This window comes from Mus pahari, chromosome 20 (assembly GCF_900095145.1).
Source record: "Mus pahari chromosome 20, PAHARI_EIJ_v1.1, whole genome shotgun sequence".
NCBI lineage: Eukaryota > Metazoa > Chordata > Mammalia > Rodentia > Muridae > Mus > Mus pahari.
This window is the reverse complement of record NC_034609.1, coordinates 29403275-29423827: the sequence shown is the minus strand read 5'-3', so window position 1 is coordinate 29423827 and position 20553 is coordinate 29403275. Positions and strand designations below refer to the sequence as shown.

The window sequence follows — 20553 nt, the reverse complement described above, 5'->3', positions numbered from 1 at the left end:
TACAAAAGGCACGCGCAAGCCCAGATGGCCTGGCATGGAGAGACATACTGCCTGATTGGAGGCTACCGTGTCTACGGAGATGCGCCGCTTCCCACACCTGCAAAGGCTGAGCAAGCGGAGAAGCCGGTGCCCAGGCAGGCTCCCAAGAGAAAGCGAGTTCAGGAAGAGTCAGATCAAGATCTAGGCTGTCCCAGTGCCAAAATTCCTCGCCTGAAATTGAAGCACGGTGGCAAAGGGTAGCCCCATAGAAGATGCTGCCTGAGCATCCTGGAAGAGAAGAAAGGCCGGTAGCTGCCTCGGGAGGTTGAGCCCTCTTCAGCTATGCCCTCCACTGACCACCAATGTAGGCAGAACCACAGCCGCTCTGCCTGAATGCTCTACAGTCTAGAACCCACCTGCATGCCAACTAACCGTGAACGAGAAGTCTCAGAGTGGAGTAGCTCTGCACACGGCACCCCGTCCTCTTGGTCCTCTAGAGGCTTCTTGGGCAGCAGAAAGGGGCGGTCTGCTCTGAGTTGAGCTGAGTTGAGGAGACAAGCGCAGAGAGAGGATTCAGAGGGACCAAACCGGGGCTGTCTCTCTGAGTAGGCTCTGCTCTGAATCACGCCAGCAGCCACCAGCAACAAGCCAGGCGTGGCTGAACTTCCTAACACTGGAAGAAACGAGCAGTACTTAATCCAGGAGATTCTTGCCTTGGGTCTCAGGCGACAGAATCAAGAGCCCCAGGGAGACGCGCTAGCTGGAGCAAGAACATTGTGGACAAAGTCCAGCAAACCCGTCTTCAACCCCATACCCAAGGCCTCCATGTTCCTTTAACTTTAGCTCATTCTGGCATTGGGGCCGGGGGAGGTCCCTTCTGCCCAGCAGAAAGAGTTTATGTAACAATCTTTGACTTGAGCCAAAGATCAAGTCAAGCCTTCCTGTTCCCCTAAAGTAAATTCCTTTACAGAGAAACTCTGAAGTTTCTAAAGTCGTGTGCCTATAAGGAATCCTTGGGCGTGCCTTGGAATCCTACTTTTGAGAATGAGAGATTTAAACACTCATATACCAGTTTAACAGAGGCTTTTAAGGTGAAGACCTACAAATACAGTTTTAAGAGCTTCCTATAGTCCGGGCATAGTGGCACATATTTTTAATTTCGGTACTTGAGAGGCAGAAGCAAGTAGGTTTCTGTGAGCTCCAGGATAGCCAGGGATATATAGTTAGATTCTGTCTCAAAACAAAGACCCCCCTTCCTGTAACTGGCCTCATTGGTTCTTGCATCTAGGTAGCCCTCGATCATTGGGGCGGACAAAGAAGGATTGTTTAAGCTACAAGTTAAGGACAGGATGGGTGATACAGAACTTACACACTACTAAATAAACAAGTAAATAAAAGCTTTCCCAATATGCCAGTTTATAGGAGAAACAAGGAAGCGAGGAACACATCAGATGCCATAGAACATCACCAGTAAACTCAAAGCCATGGAAAATGCCAAGGGCAAATCTAGTCATTTTTTTTTCAACAAGTCAATTGCAAAGAATCAATTCTTTTCAGAACTGCAAACCAAACCAGGACCGTGTTCATCATCATATATCACTTTCACAATGAAGTCCAAATAGTTATAGAAAAGGGGCAGTTGTAGAGATCTGAACATGACAGATTGGGACAATCTGGTGTAGTGGCACACACCTGTAATCTCAGCACTTGGGAGGCGGAGGCAAGATAAACGAAATGGGTTTGACAGTTGCCTGGACTGTAGAGTAACTTCCATGCCATCTGGGCTGCAGAGTGAGACTCTGTCTCAAAATTTTTTTAAGATTTATTTTATTATTATATCTAAGTACATTGTAGCTGTCTTCAGACACACCAGAAGGGAGCATCAGATCCCATTACAGATGGTTGCGAGTCACCGTGTGGTTGCTGGGATTTGAACTCAGGACCTTTGGAAGAGCAGACGATGCTTTTAACCACTGAGCCATCTCTCCAGTCCCCCGCCCCCCCAAAATTTTTTTTTAGGAAGGGCAGGTAAAGGCACCTGCCACCAAGCCTGAGTTTAGTCCCCAGATCACACGTGGTAGAGAAGAGAACTAATGCCCACAAGGTGTCCCCTGACTTCCTCATTCTTCCCATAGCACATGTATAGCCACATGCATACACATATACAGACACACACATGCCAGAAATGACACCAGAAAATGGACTATGAGCTTTTAAAGATGCCTTTATAGTGATTTGCTTTTAAAAGCCCCGACTTTCTAAGAAAAATATTTACATATAAATGGAATACATGTCTATGATTTGCTTTACCTTTTTATTTCTTCTTATCCCTGGAGCTATTGCTCAAGCTTTGCACATTCTAAGTAAGCCCTCTGCCACTGAACTAGATCCCAGCCTTGTGATTTGCTTCAAAATAGGGCCAGGGCTGGAGAGATAGATGGCTCAGAGGTCAATAGCACTTGTTGCTCTTCAATAAGACCAGGGTTGGGCCAGGCTGTGGTGGTGCACACCTTTAATCCCAGCACTCGGGAGGCAGAGGCAGGCGGATTTCTGAGTTCGAGGCCAGCCTGGTCTACAAAGTGAGTTCCAGGACAGCCAGGGTTACACAGAGAAACCCTGTCTCGAAAAACCAAAAAAAAAAAAAAAAAAAAAAGAACAGAACATATTTACCCTCAAACCCACAATGGTGACAGGGAGACCGGAAAACCTGAGAGTTTCTCTTCCCCTTTGTCAACTTGGCCGCATGAAAGTGGCAGTAGGGGAGGGGAGGAAAAGGAGCCAGGTCTGAATCCAACAAAGAACACCTTGGTGTGAAGCACAGCCCCAAAGGAATATATAGTGGACCTACCAATGAAACCTACTTACTAGCTATAGCAGGCAAGGAATTTGCTACTTTTAGCATAGCACTACTACAGCCAGCACACACTAATGCACTGTCTGGAAAACAAAGACATCATCCTGGGTAGTCCAAAATTCCTGACTCCTTATAGAAGCGTTTGCTCATTTCCTTTTTAAATTCAAATATATTTATTCATTTGAGACAGGACTCACTTGGTAACTCTCTCTGGCCTACTGGTTATGTAGACCAGGCTAGCCTTAAACTCACAGAGATCCACTTGCTTATGCCTTTCAAGTTCTGGGACATTTGTTATCATGTCCAGACTCCATTTCCTTTTTGAAAGAGGGCTTCTCCATATCTCCAAGTCCCCAAGCCACCAGAAGAAGGTTGCAAAAACTGGACCTTCTCCAGTGGGGGACAGGGACCAGAACAGAAGCATAAACCCTGAAATTGCTTTAAGGATGGGACTTCTACAAAAACATACATGGGTCAGTGTGTGTGTGTGTGTGTGTGTGTGTGTGTGTGTGTGATGGGGGGGTATGTGTACATGTATGGTATGTGTTTGTATGTATGTATGTTATATGTGTGTTATATGTGGTGTGTAGTGTCTGTGTTATATGTGTGTGTGGTGTCTGTTTTATGTGTGTGTATGCATGAAGCCAGGGCTGATCCTGGAGAAAGCAGAGAGGGTAAGGGCTCAGGCTGGAAACAGGGTGGGGCCTGTAAGGACAGGAACTAAGTCCTTGAGGTTTCTGGGAGAGCTCTGGCCACAAGAGCCTCAGATACGGGGTGTGGAGCTGCTGGACGCAAGTGGCAGGTCTGAGGGTTCATCCATCTGCCCTGGCTTCCACACTGAGGTAGGAGGTCAGCCTGCAGCCCCGGGAGGAAGGTGCTGGGATGGGGTGGGAGGGGTAGGGGGACTCCGCTGCCTTGGACGGTATTTCATGTCCTTCCATCTCTCTAGCTGACAGACTTTTGTTCCTGTGCTACTGAGGATTCCCTGAAGCACTCAGGTGCTCACTCTCTTCTCATCTCACATGGTCAATAGGAGAGTCCTGGGTGGGTAGAGCATCTGCTGAGGAAGGAGACCAGTCGTCACCTTGAATAGGGCTGGGGCATGCAGGTGTGTGTTCCTACTAGTTCCCCGTTGCTGGCTGGAGTCTTCAGAGCCTGGTAAATAAGGTGGAGAGGTCAGCATCTCGGTGCTTGTGTCCCTTGAAGAAGTCAGGGAAGGCTGCAGGTAGTCAGGGACAAGATATGGTCTGTAAAGGGCTAGAAGCTCTTTCACTGTGAAAGAAACACCACGGGTCTTATTTTCTTGGAGAACAATCCCTAGACGCAGCTAGGAATCACCTGGGTTGATCCTTTGGGAACAGTAAACAGTGGGGGGACATTGGACAAAAGAAGCCTAGACAGAAGCAGGCCTTGGCTTGCCCAGGCCACGGAAGTGCCCTTCGAGACTGGGATAGTAGGGCTGTAGCTCCCCCTGGCGGCTGTCAGGCGCCTCTTTCCCATACAGTGGCTGGAATCTGGTGACCTTTTCTCACTAGACCTGGTCTCTGCGTAGTTTAAATTGAGGCTCAGGATTACATCACTGCCTTCTGTCCTTCTCAGACTTTCGCGACCCTCATCCGTGCCGGCTTGCTCCGCCCTGAGCAAGATGTCGCTCACGGGCCTCAAGGGTCACTGGGTGCGTGGCCATGTGCCTTCAGTGACCCTGTTGGTGCTGCTGCTGTTAGGGCCTTCACAGCCTCTAATATGGACCCCGACAAAACCAGGCATCTCTGGTGCTTCCACTACACCACGCATCCCCAGAGCACTCACCAAGCCCGACATCTCCAGCATTCCAACCAGGCCTGACAACCCCAATCTCCCAGACCTGCGAGATCGCGCAAGAGCTCTGATGCAGGAGTTCCCGCTTATAGATGGGTACGTAAGGATGGCTTGGGGCTGGTCAGAACGAAACGGGGTTGAACATACACCTGGGGTGCAGAGGGTTTGGAGCCTGCTAGACTAATAAAGGTCCTCTCCCACTACCTACCCCTAGATGCTGTGTCTCATCACCAGTAGGTGACCTTCTCTATCACTTCTCTAGTGGGGAGCCCCAGCCCAGCCCAGGCTTTTGGGGATCTCAGTATGGTCTGGGAAATGATGTAGAATGGGAGTAGCTGTCAGAATTACGTTCTGCTAGACTTGGAAGCCAAAGAGGCACAGTGTGTGTGTGTGTGTGTGTGTGTGTGTGTGTGTGTGTGTGTGATTATTCCAGAACTCACCAGAAGTAGCCTAGACTAGACTGACCTGGAACTTTAAATGATCCTCCTGCCTTAGCCTTCTGAAAGCTGGGATCACAGGCAGAAATACACCTTTTGTTTGACCTAACCTCTTTTTTGACTCTTCTATAGCCACAACGACATGCCTCTTGTTCTGAGACAATTTTACCAGAATGGACTACACGATGCTAACCTGAGAAACTTCACCCATGGCCAGACCAGCCTGGATAGACTTAAAGAAGGCTTGGTGGGAGCCCAGGTATACACACACACACACACACACACACACACACACACACACGGCTGCTGGGGAAGGTTGAAGAAATTGATGCCCCAAAAATGACAAGTTATTCAGTCAGATGGGAACTCGGTTACCATAGTGACAAGGAAATTAAAAAGAAAAAGCCCTAATGGGCAGTGCATTCATTACATTTGGCCTTTAAACCCACAAGTCCGTCCATTTTAAAGGCCAAGGTAGCTCTCCTACACAAACCAACCGCTGGCTTTGCCTCCAGTTCTGGTCTGCTTACGTACCATGCCAGACGCAGGACCGGGATGCCCTGCGTCTCACTCTGGAGCAGATAGACCTCATTCGCAGAATGTGTGCCTCTTATTCTGAGCTGGAGCTTGTGACCTCAGTTAAAGTTAAGTGGACTTATTCAGGGTATCGGGGGACTGAATGAAGCTACTCTATGGCTCCTGAAAATAATCACCTGACCTATGCCTACAGCTCTGAACAGCACCCAGAAATTGGCTTGCCTCATTGGTGTGGAGGGTGGCCATTCGCTAGACAACAGCCTTGCTGCGCTTCGAAGTTTCTACCTGCTGGGGGTGCGCTACCTGACGCTCACACACACCTGCAACACACCCTGGTGAGCACAGAGCCCTGCAAAGCGGGAACCTGCCCTTGTGGACAAAGACCAAGATTTGCCCTTGTAGAGTCTGAGACTCACGCACAGGCACGGGGGCTGATATTTGGGGTTTTGGTAAGATCCAAACTAGGACTCCTCCTTTTGCCAACCTGGGTCTGTGAACGAGCATTGTGGGATTGCAGGGGTAGAGTTTGGAGGGGTAGGACCATCAGTTAGTTTGCCTCATGCTTGTCCTGCAGGGCAGAGACCTCATCCAAGGGCGTCCACTCATTCTACAGCAGTGTCACTGGACTGACCAGCTTTGGTGAGGTAAGGACTCCATACCAACACACACCCCCTTTTCTGAAAGGTAAATAAATGTGTGCAGACGTGTAGCCCCGACACCCTCCTCCTTAACCTGTCCCTGCAGAAGGTGGTGGCAGAAATGAATCGCTTGGGTATGATGGTTGATCTGTCCCATGTCTCGGATGCTGCAGCCTGGCGGGCCTTGGAAGTATCCGAAGCCCCTGTGATTTTCTCCCACTCCGCTGCCAGGGCTGTGTGCCCAGATGCTCGGAATCTTCCTGATGACCTCCTGCAGCGGCTGGTGAGAGATTTCCTAGCCCTGGAACCTAACTTAAGACTTGAACCCCTGTCCCTTCATCCCCTTAGCCATCAGAGCGAGCATTCTCTGCCCCACAAAACCATCAACCATGGGCCTCTCAAGTCTTGAACCTGCGGTAGGGAGATTGTTGGAGTTGAAATTCTCATATCTCTTCAATCCCCGGGGGCAAGACGTTACCTAAATCAAGGTCAAGCTTCCCTCATTGATACAAAGCCAGGGAGGGAAAATCTCCTTCGGGCCCCAAAGTTTTCTCACAAGGGTTATAGGTAGGCACATAATTGTGCTGGGAGCCACGCTGAGTGTTCCTTTGACCATCCCTGCAGAAGAAGAACGGTGGCATTGTGATGGTGACCTTCTCCGTAGGAGTGTTACCGTGCAACCCATTAGCCAATGTATCCACTGTGGCAGGTGAGGCCCCTTCCCTGAAACCTACCTCTCTATATATATCCTTTTAATCTTTTTCTTTCCTTTCTGGGCTTCCCTCCCCCCCCCCCCCGCTCAAAGGCTATTTTATTGGAGTTTGAGAGAATAAACGAGTTCCTCTTAGGCTTTCTGAATAGCACTGTTTGACCTGAAGCCTTGGGGGTAACAGCACGGCCTTAACAGTTTAGCCAAAAGTGCCATCATGGGAGCTCAGGATGTGCCTCAGTTGGCAGAGTGCTTGCCTCTTAGGAAGGCCTGGCTTTGATCCCCACAGATGATATAATACAGAATGAGTTCCAGGGTAGCCAAGGTTATACAGAACCCTGTCTAAAACAAAAAAAAAAAAAAAGTCCCAATCTGGACAATACATGCATCACCTAATGCTACCCCGAAACAGAGTAGAATCCAAACTGACTAGTCACACCATCAGTTCTACAGCAGTATCCCAACTATCTGTTGTGGATTACCAAAGCACTCAATCTGCCCTGCCCCTGCTTTGATCCCCATCAGCTGTACTCTTGTCTGAAGGAGGCCCTGTCAGGCTTTCCAGGCTGGAATCTACTATGAATTAGGTTGGATATGACCTAAATCAGTGGCTTTTCAAATGCTTTCATTCCACCCTGAAGTCTAGTCTAGGACTTGCTTGTGTTAGTTCAGGTGTCAGGTATATGGAGTATCAGCTACAAGGAGGAGAATCTTCCAGGGGGAAAGTGGTGGCGCATGCCTTTAATCCCAGCACTCAGGAGGCACAGCCAGGTGGATCTCTGTGAATTTGAGGCCAGCCTGGTCTACAAAACCACTCCAGGACAGCCAGGGCCTTATATACAGATAAACCCTATCTTGAATTTAAAAGGAGGTGGGTGTGATCTGTTTGGGCCATGGAAGCCATCTTCCAGTCATTCATTAAAACGAGGAACATAAGAGGAAGGGGAGGGGCACCCTCTGTCATTTCTCCAGGCCTTATGTTTGTGTGGTTTTTATTAATTTAGTTTTATGTGAGTGGGTGTTTTCCTTGCATGTACATCTGTGTACCCCACATATGCCTTCTGGAGGCTAGAATTGGTCATCAGATCCCCTGGAACAGGAAATATAGACGACCGTGTGGGTGCTGAAAGTTGAACCCAGCTCAGGTCCTCTGGAGGAGCAGACAATGTTTTGAACCTCAGCGCCATCTCTCCAGCTCTCTCTAGACCTTTTAAGGGATATAGAGTTGTACATTTGGATATATATATATATATATATATATATATATATATATGAAGAATGATATTGCACACATTAAGGAGAGGGGCAGTGTTCAAACAGGAACACCTAAAACAGTCAATAGTATCACCCAGCGTCCAAATGCCATTGCTGTAAAGAAGCAAGTTTCTTAGCCGGGCGTGGTGGCACATGCCTTTAATCCCAGCACTTGGGAGGCAGAGGCAGGCAGATTTCTGAGTTGGAGACCGGCCTGGTCTACAAAGTGAGTTCCAGGACAGCCAGGGCTATACAGAGAAACCCTGTCTCGAAACCTGCCCCCCCCCCAAAAAAAAAAGAAGAAGAAGAAGAAGAAGCAAGTCTCTTGCCAAGAAAATGTTCAGATTGAGGGGGAGGGGAGGGAGAAGAGGGAGGGAGGGGGAGAGGGAACACCAAAGAGAAAGGTCAACAGAAGCACCAGTTTACTCCACCCAGAGACACACACTTCATGTGAGCCAATCAGGAAGGAGCCCCAGCTGCTGGAGCCCACTCCCCGTGAATTCATGGCTTAATGTACAAGAAGAAATAAAGTGGACTAGACTGTGAACAAAGGAGGAGGGGACCAGTCAAGTCTACTTCTGGGAACCACGTTTTGCCTAAAAGCCCCAAACTGCCGACTGTGTCTCCCCAGATCACTTTGACCACATCAGGTCAGTCATTGGATCTGAGTTCATCGGGATTGGCGGAGATTATGACGGTACCAGGCCGTGAGTACTTACCTCTCTGCGGCTTGTCTGAAGCTGCTCTCACCCCATCAGGGTCCTCATAGACTTTATCCTTTGCCCATTTGACCTCTCTCCATCCCCAGGGTTTCTTTCCTGTGCTCTCCTGTATGTCTCCAGCTCAAGGTCCCCACAAAGGCTACTCTGAGAAAACTCATAGCACATAACACCCATACCCAGGCCCAACAGGTTCATCCCCTCTGAGCTGTCAGTGAAGTGGGGGATGGGGTGATGATCTTCTCTGCAAGTTCTTTTTTGATATATATATATATATATATATATATATATATATATATATATATATAGCTAATTAGTTACTGGTTTTCTTTTTTAAGACAAGGTTTCTTGGGTGAGCAAAAGTGGCGCACGCCTTTAGTCCCAGCACTTGGGAGGCAGAGGCAGGTGGATTTCTGAGTTCGAGGCCAGCCTGGTCTACACAGAGTGATTTCCAGGACAGCCAGGACTACATAGAGAAACCCTGTCTCAAAAACCAAAGACAAGGTTTCTCTGTGTAGCCCTGGGACAGAGATCCACTTGCCTCTGCCTCCCAAGTGCTGGGATTAAAGGCGTGCGCCACCACTACCTGGCTGAGTTGAGGTAATGAGTTGGGATTCGGATACCAGGTCTGAGATTCACCTGCTGGTGATGACACAGGTTCCCTCAGGGGCTGGAGGATGTGTCTACATACCCAGTGCTCATAGAGGAGTTGCTGCGACGAGGCTGGGATGAACAAGAACTACAAGGCGTCCTTCGAGGAAACCTGCTTCGGGTCTTCCGACAGGTGGAACAGGTATGCCGAGATGGGGGTAATAGAGAGGTGTGAGGGCCCAAACAGGTGCTCACATATCTAATGGGCTACAGGAGACCTGGGAGAGCTGCTGACCACCAACTGTCATCTCCAGGTACGAGAGAAAAGCGAATGGCAAAGACCCCTGGAAGAGATGATTCCGGAGGAGCAGCTGGATGGTGCTTGCCACTCAGTCCTTCGACATCAGAAACAGCATGCAGAAAAGAACCAACCAGAGACTCCGGAATATCATATACTGAAGTTATCACCCAAGTTCTCACACTCTAAATCCTCTCCCCACGTCATCCCAAGCCTCATCCTTGTTGTGACCTTGTTAGGCCTTATTGTGTGACTTTTAGAGGATACCCAGTCCTCTCAGATATCACTCTGGTACCCTGAAAGTCCCTCCACGTGTGCAGGGGCAAGTATTTCCTAGAAGTAAAATGTTTTGGACATAGAAACATCCGTGAGTGTCCTTCTCTGCAGTAGAGCAGGTTACCACAGGCTTCCGGTTTGTGCTGGCGATTGGTGGAACTAGGCATTTCAGCCACCGTTGGCTCAAGGCAGTGACCTATCCAGCCCAGACAGTTGGGCTCAGCACAAAATGAAGCCAATGGGGGGGGGGGTCTGGCTTTGGGAAAGTGGTCTTGAATTTTGGGGTTGTTCTTAGTATTTTATCTCAATCCACAAAGGAAACTACTGACTCCCAGCTTATAATCCTTCAAAGAATTCCTTAGATTCCTAAGAAAGGAATGGGACTGGATGGTGAATAACTTTCATTCTTGTTTGGACAAAGCCCAGACTGCCAGGACATATAATAGCCATGGGCCACCAATGGTTGGACTGCCTGATAGGTGAGGATCGCCAGACCCCAGGAAGTTCCTCTCTACCAGGTCCAAACTCCTTAGGCATCCATTCTATCCTGCTCCCGGGCCCTGAGCGGAAATCGATAACAACTGCAATAATCATAGGTGATATTAAGAGCTAACACTGGGCTGCCGATGTAGCTCAGTTGGTAGAGGGCTTGCCCAGCATGCAGGAAGTTCTGGATTTGACCGCCTGCCCCCAACACTACAGTCTTGGAGAGTCCTGAGACTCCAGCGCTTGAGAGGTAGAGTCAGGAAGTATAGGCATTTCAAGGTATAACCAGCCTGTGACACTTGGGCTCATGACTCCCAAGAAAAAAACGAAGAGCTGGGGAGGTAGCTCGCTCAGTCAGTGAAGCGCTTGCCATACAGTCCTGACTTCAATCTTCCAAACTCAAAGTTTAAAAAGGCCAAGAGCTAGAGATGGCTCAGTGGTTAGGAACACTGGCTGCACCAGGCTCTGCGCTGGCAGAGCGGCTGTGGTTCTGCCTACATTGGTGGTCAGTGGAGGGCATTGCTGAAGAGGGCTCAGCCTCCCGAGGCAGCTACCAGCTTGTCCTGTCTGCGGCTACCGTTTGTCCCCAAGCTTCAATTTCAGGCAAGGAAATTTTTGCACTGGGACAGCCTAGATCTTGATCTGAGGAGCCCCGCTGGGCACTGGCTTCTCTTGCTCAGCCTTTGCAGGTGTGGGAAGCGGCGCATCTCCGTAGACACGGTAGCCTCCAATCAGGCAGTATGTCTCTCCATGCCAGGCCATCTGGGCTTGCGCGTGCCTTTTGTAGAGGACATGGTAGTATCCGGGGGAAGAAGGAGCTGTGGGAGGCACAGGCNCTGCAGNGAAAACCAGAACTCATCAGTCACTTCTGCTTTCTCCTCTGTGCTCCAGGGCCCTTCCTCTCATCTCTTCCTGTTTCTGGCTGGGGCCTACCTCTCTGCTTGGCATGCCAGACACAGCCTTGCCCTGTCACTGCTCTGGGGTCCCCTTGAAGGNCTGCCTCTGTAAAGGCACTTGGCTTGTGAGGAGCCAGTGGGAGTCGTGGGAGGCCAGCATGTGTGTGTGGCCCATGTCCGTAAGAATGGCAGAACCTCGAGCTAGCTGCAGTAGAGACCCCTCATTTTCTCCTCCCACAAATGAGACGGGCTTTTTAAGGTCTGCTGCTCCCGCGCTGTAATGAGTACGTTTGGAAAAAACCGTGTAAGATAAATTTGTTAAGAACTGGTCCCCGGGCTGGTGAGATGGCTCAGTGGGTAAGAGCACCCGACTGCTCTTCCGAAGGTCCTGAGTTCAAATCCCAGCAACCACATGGTGGCTCACAATCACCCGCAATGAGACATGACTCCCTCTTCTGGTGTGTCTGAAGACAGCTACAGTATACTTACATATAATAAATAAATAAATCTTTAAAAAAAAAAAAAAAACTGGTCCCCACCCTGGCTAGCAGCTCCTCTGAAGACGATCTGTTTCAATGACACTCAAGGGTAACCCTATTAAAGCTAGATCTTAAATGCTTTTTCTTATTCTTAGTCTTTTTTTTTTCATTTTTTGAGACATTAATCTAATGTAGAACAAAGCTGCAAGTGGCCTTGAACACTCTCTCTCTCTCTCTCTCTCTCTCTCTCTCTCTCTCTCTCTCTCTGTGTGTGTGAATGTAATGTATTTATTTGTATTGTATAGGTCTGGATTTCTGTCCATGTGTCTGTGGAGGTGAGCACAGAAGCAAATGGCAGAAGACAGCAACCAGTGTCTTACCCTCTTCTTCTCTGCCTTATTCCTCTAAGGCGTGGTTTCAACTTGGACCTACAGCTTGTCCTTTTCAGCTTGGCAGGCAGCCTCAAAGCCCCAGCAAGCCTCCTGTTCTACCTCAGTATCACTGGGGTTACAGATGTTTTTGAGGCCATACCTAGCTTGTCACCTGGCTCCCCTGAGCTGGGCAACACACTTGTTTATGCCTTAAGATGTCACTTTACCCCAACTCCCTTTGAAAAAAAAATTTTTTTTTTCATTTTTGATACAGGGTTTCTTTTTTTTTTTTTTAAAGATATATTTATTTATTTTATTATATGTGTGTACACTGTAACTGTCTTCAGACACTCCAGGAGAGGGCATCGGATTTTTGTTACAGATGGTTGTGAGCTACCATGTGGTTGCTGGGATTTGAACTCCTACTGGGCCCCTATCACTAGTTATATACAAAATTTTAAAGGCAGAGTCTTGTTATGTATTCGTGGATAGCTTGGAGTTCAGCTCATAGACTAGGCTGGTAGGCTGGCTTCAAACTTGCTGGCCATCTTGCTTCTGGATCCAGAGGTCTGACATTACAGATGTACTCCATCATGTCCTTTTGTCTTATCTCTTAGTTTCAGCAAGACTGCAGGCTCGCTGGCTGGCATACAATGGGTAGCGATAAACTTTTGTTCAAAAAGTAATAGATGATGGGATTGGCTAATGGACAAGCCACACTGCATCCTATCAGAACGAAGGTTTTCCTTTTGCCTCAGACTCCATTTTGGCTCTGTTCTGGCCTGTCATTCAATAAGTTCTAATAGTGTTATCTTTATTTTTAAATTTTGATTTTTTTTAAAGATTTATTTATTATAAGTATACTGTAGCTGTCTACTGATGCACCAGAAGAGGGCATAAGATCCTATTACAGGTGGTTGTGAGCCACCATGTGGTTGCTGGGATTTGAACTCAGGACCTTCGGGAGAGCAGTCAGTGCTCTTACCTGCTAAGCCATCTTGCCAGCCCCAAATTTTGACTTCTTTATTGTTTGGGTTTTGTTTTGTTTTGAAACAAGGTCTATAGCCTGGGTTGACCTAGACTCATTGTATAGTACAGAATGCTCGTTCCCTAGTGCAAGACACTTTTCCAGCCCCAGCCTTCCCATTGCTGTGATTCTAGGCATGAACTACTCTGTGACTGACTGCGTAGCTGTCAGAAAGGTACAGAGGTGACACTGAAGTGAGCTCGGAAGATGAATTCCAAAAGTTGTGTTCACCTTCCTAGACTGTAGAAACAAAGGAGAGCTGGTGGGAGCTAAATACTTGAAGGGCCATGATGCCCTTGACTTGTTTTGAGACAATCCTGCTATGTAACCCAGGCTATCCTCAGACTCGTGACAATCCTTTTGCCTCAGCCTCCTGAGTGCTGGGATTATAGACACATGTCAGCATATGCATGCCATGAGACTCTAAGTCTGCCCTGCAGGTAGAAATGCCCTGAATGCCAAGGCTAGTCTGTGACAAACAAAAGACACTGGTGGCTAGGCAGTAGTGGCGCACGCCTTTAATCCCAGCACTTGGGAGGCAGAGGCAGGTGGATTTCTGAGTAACCCTATTAAAGGTTCAAGGCCAGCCTAGTCTTCAGAGTGAGTTCCAGGACAGCCAGGGCTACACAGAGAAACCCTGTCTCAAAAAATTAAATAAATAATAAATAAATAAATAAATACCCCCCAAAAAACAAACAAACAAACAAACCCCAAAAGACACTGGCAAGCAGAACCCGCTGCCACTCATGAGAGTATAAGTGCTGGAACATGAGAATGACATCCCACCCTCCCCCTGCAGTAGTGTCTGTCTGTCTGCCTGTCTGTCTCTCTGACGTGAGTGATTCTTTGGCAAGGAGTCTAACCAATGTGATTTCAGGAGTTCAGGCCAGCCAGGACTACACAGAGAAAAGCTGTCTTGAAAACACAAGGTCTCACTATGCATCCCCGGGTAGCCTGGAACTTGCGCTGTAGACCCCAACTGACCTCAGACTCACAGAGATCTGCCTGCTTCTGCCTCCTGAGTGCTGGGACTAAAGGCGTGTGACACCACTACCCAGACCCAGATCTCATTTTTTAAAAAGAGCCAGATGCAATGGCATGTATCTGTAACCCCAGCACCCTTGCAGGAAGATGGCAGAAACAAGAGTCTCTGGGTAGCATTTGGGCCATCTAGATCAGCATAGCAACGGAAGCAAAAAGATCCTTGACAAGGTGGAAGCTGAGAACAGACTTCTAACAATTGTCATCTGACCTCAATCTGAATGCCACAGCATGTAGGCACCTCACCCTGTTCTTTCACACACATAGTACTAATAATACAATGAAATTTTAAAAAAAGAAAGAAAAAGAAAATGAAAAAGTTAAGTAAAATATAGGGTATAATTTAGTAGTAGAGTAAGAAAGCCTCGTCTACAGAGCAAGTTCCTGGACAGCCAGGATTACACAGAAAAATGTCTTGAAAAGCAAAATAAATTATTATTATTTTTTTTTTTTGGTTTTTCGAGACAGGGTCTCTCTGTATAGCCCTGGCTGTCCTGGAACTCACTTTGTAGACTAGGCTGGCCTCGAACTCAGAAATCTGCCTGCTTCTGCCTCCTGAGTGCTGGGATTAAAGGCATGTACCACCACTGCCCAGCTAAATTAATTTTTAAAATATCTGAAAAAAAAAAAAAAGAGCTGGGCATGGAAAATGCTTGTACTCACTGAGTCATCTCGATGCCCTTCATTTTGTCCTCATAAAATAGACAAAAAATTTATTTTTGCCAGTACAAATTTATTATTTGGACAGTAAAAATTTATTATTATTATTTGTGTATTTTATGTATAAATGCTTCATCTGCATGTATGCCTGCACCCCAGAAGAGGGCACTGGATCCCACTCTAGATGGTTGTGAGCCACCATGTGGTTGCTGGGAATTGAACTCAGGGTCTCTAGAAGAGAAGACGGTGCTCTTAACCACTGAGCCATCTCTTGAACCCCCAAAATGTGTTAAGAACCGGTCTTAGTGTCGAAACGTGTTCAGGGACGGGGAGGGTTACTTAGGAAAAGGTAATTAATAAATAAAGGTGCAGGTTTCTCAGCAGAGAATCATGCTCTTGGTTGGTTGGTTGGTTGATTGGTCAGTTGGTTGGTTGGAGACAAGGTCTTCCTCCATATAGTTCACACTGGCCTGGAACTCTGTGTAGCTCACGTTGGCCTTGACTGCTGTGAAATCCTCCTGCCTCAGTCTTCCAAGTACTGGAATTATGCATGTGGGTTACTATGCATGACTTGGTGGGGTTTCGTTGGTTTTTTGTTGTTTTCTTTTGATGTAGGGTATTGCTATCTAGCCCGAGTTGGCTACAAACTCACTGCCCTGCCTCTGCCTTCTGACTGCTAGGATTATACACCTGGCTGGGCAGTCTTTCTTCTGTTAGTAGCAGTGTATCTCTAGACAACAGCAGCACTGCTGATAGCTTAAACTCAGGAGATCCAGGCCAGCCCAGGCAGTATAACAAGACCTCACCACAAAAAAAACAAGGCTAAAACCTAACAACACCCACACAGATCTATTCCACTCCTCTACGCGGAACTTAGCACGTCAAGGAATATTTGACCCCATTGAAGGCACCGGCACGTTCAGGCACTAACACACATAGGTCTGGCCAGGGGGTGAGATTAGATTTCTGGGCCCCCCGGCTGTTGATCGCCACTAGCCGGCTCCTTCCACTCAGTCACAATGAGGAAGCTGACGGCGCACGCTGCAAGCAGAGACCCGCCAGGCCCAAGGGGGCGCCCTTCTACTTGGGGGAGCGGAAGGGCGGTGGTGCCCTCTAGCGACTGCGCTGGTAGGATTGGAAAGTTCCAGAGCGTCCGTTACGCAGCAGGGTTGACTGGAAGCCCTTCCGAGCGAGGTCACGTCCTGGGGACCCTGAATCGAAGGTCCGAACCCATTGTCGCCCTCTGCCCTATCCCTGCCCTTCTCAGGCGCTCTTGTGACCAAGACTGAGCAACATGCAGCCCGCGGGTCTTGAGGGTCCACGCGCACTCGGCCTGCGGCCTCTGGGGCACCGGCTGTCCCTGCTGGGGGTGTTACTTCTAGTTCCGTCTCTGTGGGTAACCTGCACCCAGACGACTCCGAGCCCCTCCAGTGCTCCGACCACACCCGGAGCCTCCAATGCCACGACCGCTCCGGGCACTCCTAAGGACACGGCCACGTCAGGCGTGACCAGTGACCCTCGCCTTCGAGAGCAAGCACTGGCCCTGATGCGAGACTTCCCACTTGTGGATGGGTGCGTATGTGCGGGTGCGAGGAGCACCCCTCCCCCTCATACCTTCCCTTTGCCGTACACGGGGACCCCCCTCCCCTCTCCCTTTGACCCCATTGCCTATGGAACTGCCCTGGTCTGGAGGCCATGTTCTCACGCTGACCACACCATCGCCAGCCACAACGACCTGCCTCTGCTCCTGAGAGAACTTTTCCAGAACAAGCTGCAGGATGTGAATCTGCACAATTTCACCCGTGGCCAGACCAACCTGGATAGGCTCAGGGACGGCCTTGTGGGTGCCCAGGTAACGCACTACCAGAATGATGGGAATGTTGGTTGCGGGGCACGGAAACCTGAGAAGGCCAGGCTCTCAATAACTAGGGAGCATGCCGTACACCGTCATGTAAGAGCATATAAAGAGTTTGAAGGCCAACACAGAAGAGCTACTTAGATGCACGGGGTTAGTGGAAATACATATAAAAAAATAATCGGGAATGTTCTTGTGAGTGTGGGGGTGGCTGGATCCACAAGGGATACGGTAACATCGCCTGGGACAACATTCACATGGGCTCACGGACAAACGGCAGCTATGTGTCATTCAGCCCCAGCATGTCCACTGGCTGCCAGGCTTAATTATCATGAGGGGACTATGGAGAGCCATTGATTTAAATGGGTGCTATAGGGGCAGAGGCAGGAAGGGCAGGCCTAAGGCTTTGAAGACCATACTGGTCTCACTGTGGACCTCTGGACCTATGCCTAGTTCTGGTCAGCCTACATCCCATGCCAAACCCAGGACCGGGATGCCGTACGCCTAGCCCTGGAGCAGATCGATCTCATTCGTCGCATGTGCTCTGCTTACCCTGAGCTGGAGCTGGTGACCTCGGCGGATGGTGAGCCAGGAAAGAGCTTGGGACGGACTCGGGGTGGTTCCTTCCTTGGGATAGGATCATTTGACTCACCCCCTCCCCCACCCCACCCCACCCCACGCCGCCCCTTTTCTAGGTCTGAATAACACTCGGAAGCTGGCCTGCCTCATTGGCGTAGAGGGTGGTCACTCACTGGACGCCAGCCTCGCTGTGTTGCGCAGTTTCTACGAGCTAGGGGTGCGCTATCTGACTCTTACCTTCACCTGCAGCACACCGTGGTGAGCACAGTGCCTGGGGGGTGGGGGGGGAGGGCGACCTGTGGCCTGTCTGCTGTGTGAGGAGGGGATGGTTTGAGGCCTGACAAAAGTGAAGTTATAGTAACTCACTGGGGGAGGCTGGACGCCTCGAAGGTCCCTCACACTTCCAGAGGCCTGGTCCTCATCTGTTCTAGATGTAGGATGGAAAAAACAGAGGCCCCAGCCAGTGATAGCCAAGCTCTAGCCAGCCAGGTTTTTCTCTTGTCTGTCTTGCAGGGCAGAAAGCTCCACGAAATTCAGACACCATTTCTACACCAACATCAGTGGGTTAACAAGCTTTGGTGAGGTGAGGACACGTGGATATACCATACCCTCTGCCCTATGTGTTTCCTAGAGATACTTGACCACGCCTTTGCTCCCTGACACACTCTGCTCCCTCCTAAACCCAATTGTCTGTCCCCCCCCCCCCCAGAAAGTAGTGGAAGAAATGAACCGTCTGGGTATGATGATAGACTTGTCCCACGCCTCGGACACCTTAGTGAAGCAGACCCTGAATGTGTCTCGGGCTCCTGTGATCTTCTCACACTCGGCGGCTAGATCGGTGTGTGACGATTTGCTGAATGTTCCTGATGACATACTGCAACTTCTGGTGAGTGGAGTAGCCACCCCGGGGCCCTCAAACCCAGGACTAAATACACTTTATCTAGAGCAACAGTTCTCAAGATCCCTTTGGCAAATCTCTGTCTTCAAAAAGATTTGCATTATGATTTATAACAGTAGCAAAATGGTGCTATTTCATGCTATTGCACAAAGTAGTACTGAAAATAATCTTATGGTGGGGTGGCCAGCACAACATGAGGAACTGTACTAAAGGGAAAAGCCTTAGGAAGGTTAAGGTCTGCCTCAGCCTCCCAAGGGCTGAGTGTACAGGCACGTGCCACCACGTCTGGGAGGAGATTCTCCACCCGGAGTATCAGGCTGGTTAACCCTCCTCCATCTCTGAAACCGAGGCCTGAATCAACTCCGGAGAAAAGGTTTTTCCAGCACCTGCTGGATGGCTTCCCACAGCCAGGGAAGCAAGCACAATGGCGGTCCAGAGGGCCTAGACTGACTGCCCCTTTGTCTGTCCCTGTAGAAGAAGAACGGTGGCATCGTGATGGTGACACTATCCATGGGGGTGCTACAGTGCAGTCTGTTTGCTAACGTGTCCACTGTAGCAGGTACATCCCGTCTCAGCTTTTCTTAATTTAAAAAGTTGTTGTTTATCCGTATTTTCCCTGCAGGTATGTCTGTGTATTGTGTGCATCCCTAGTGCCCCATGGAGGTCCCCAGGACAGAAGTCACATCCCTTGGAATGTTAGAGTTACAGGCAGTTGTAAGCCACTCTGTGGGTGCTGGGAATTGAACTTGGGGCCTCTGGAAGGACAGCCAATGCTCTTAACCACTGAGCCATCTCTCCAGCCTCACTGTAACCACACCTCAACTCTTTTTTGCAGTTCCAACTCGAACTGTAGCCACCAGGGCTTTCAGACAGCTCTAATAGTCTAGACATGTTGGACAATGGCAGACCCTCCAGGGACGATAGACTCTGCTCGGTACTGCCCCCGGATGTGAGACTAGTCGGCGCTGATGGGTTTGATCCTGCTAGGTCCCATTTCTGCTCTCAATCCTTGAGCCACCCTTAATTCCCACACCTCAAGACAGGACAGGCAAGCCCCCACAAGGTCCTCAAGGGACCTAGAGGCAAGGAAAGGTCTAAGAGAGCCTTGTCCTCTTTGTTGTCACAGCAACCAGTTGTACAGGCAGCTAACACAACCAGGAGGGCAGGGTAATTGGTCAGGACCAAACTTCCTCAGGTTAGAAATGCTTCCAATTGCTAATTCTTCTACCAACCAACCTCTACTCCCCAGATCATTTTGACCACATCAGGACAGTCATTGGCTCTGAGTTCATTGGGATCGGTGGAAGCTATGATGGGTCTGGAAGGTACTTCCCCTGGGCTTATCTTGGGCTGGGCTGCAGCAGCAAATCTCTTAGCCTCAGTTTCCCCATCCAAAAGTCCAACCATCCTTCAGGCCTCAACCACAAGTTCTGGTCTCCCAGCCCCCAACTCATCTCCCCATTCCCAGGTTAAAGGAATTCCAGTCATGTACCACTCCCTAGCCCAGAAGAGCTGTGTGGGTACAGCCACAGGTTGAATCCATCCTTCTTTTTTTGGGGGGGGGGATTGAGACAGGGTTTCTCTGTATAGCCCTGGCTGACCTGGAACTCACTCTGTAGACCAGGCTAGCCTCGAACTCAGAAATCTGCCTGCCTCTGCCTCCCAAGTGCTGGGATTAAAGGCATGCGCCACCATGCCCGGCCCAAATTCATCCTTCTTAACACTGTATTCACTAATCTAAAGAACTTGGCCCTTAGTTTTAGTCATATATGCCTGAGCTGGTGGGAGCACAGGCCCTAGACCAGGTCTCAGGGCCAAGGTCTCAGGGTGGCTATCTGCACAGATTCCCTCAGGGGCTGGAAGATGTGTCTACATACCCAGTGCTGATTGAGGAGTTGCTGAGTCGAGGCTGGGATGAACAAGAGCTTCAAGGTGTCCTTCGAGGGAACCTGCTTCGGGTCTTCAGACAAGTGGAGCAGGTACACAGGTTGTGGAGAAAGTGGAGCAGGTACACAGGTGATGGAGAAAGTGGGGCAGGTACACAGGTGATGGAGAAAGTGGAGCAGGTACACAGGTGATGGAGAAAGTGGGGCAGGTACACAGGTGATGGAGAAAGTGGGGCAGGTACACAGGTGATGGAGAAAGTGGGGC

The 20553-nt window shown here is 49.3% G+C and overlaps 2 protein-coding genes across 2 annotated transcripts in view; both read left to right on the top strand.

The window, feature by feature from the left end:
• Positions 1–10196, top strand: LOC110337646 (dipeptidase 2). Its single transcript, XM_029532652.1, has 12 exons — positions 1–236; positions 4433–4747; positions 5221–5347; positions 5604–5752; positions 5829–5960; positions 6200–6269; positions 6370–6546; positions 6888–6972; positions 8625–8676; positions 8877–8933; positions 9603–9738; positions 9851–10196. The coding sequence occupies exons 1-12, from the start codon at positions 25–27 to the stop codon at positions 10085–10087; spliced, it is 1749 nt and encodes a 582-aa protein (XP_029388512.1). The 5' UTR covers positions 1–24; the 3' UTR covers positions 10088–10196.
• Positions 10197–16225: 6029 nt separating this feature from the next.
• Positions 16226–20553, top strand: part of LOC110337622 (dipeptidase 3) — a 6381-nt gene continuing 2053 nt past the window's right edge. Inside the window, exons 1-9 of the mRNA XM_021220633.1 lie at positions 16226–16642; positions 16796–16922; positions 17379–17508; positions 17621–17762; positions 18018–18087; positions 18214–18390; positions 18877–18961; positions 19652–19727; positions 20246–20381. Of these exons, the coding sequence (XP_021076292.1) occupies positions 16365–16642; positions 16796–16922; positions 17379–17508; positions 17621–17762; positions 18018–18087; positions 18214–18390; positions 18877–18961; positions 19652–19727; positions 20246–20381 (1221 nt within the window). The 5' untranslated portion in view covers positions 16226–16364. The remainder of the gene's footprint in view (positions 16643–16795; positions 16923–17378; positions 17509–17620; positions 17763–18017; positions 18088–18213; positions 18391–18876; positions 18962–19651; positions 19728–20245; positions 20382–20553) is intronic.

Bases quoted from the DNA above. Each gene is read 5' to 3' on its own strand.
- LOC110337646 (XM_029532652.1), top strand. From the start codon at position 25: ATGGCCTGGCATGGAGAGACATACTGCCTGATTGGAGGCTACCGTGTC. The intron at 5,753-5,828 runs GTATCGGGGGAC...AGCTCTGAACAG, and splicing joins GTTAAGTGGACTTATTCAGG to CACCCAGAAATTGGCTTGCC. The intron at 9,739-9,850 runs GTATGCCGAGAT...TGTCATCTCCAG, and splicing joins TCTTCCGACAGGTGGAACAG to GTACGAGAGAAAAGCGAATG.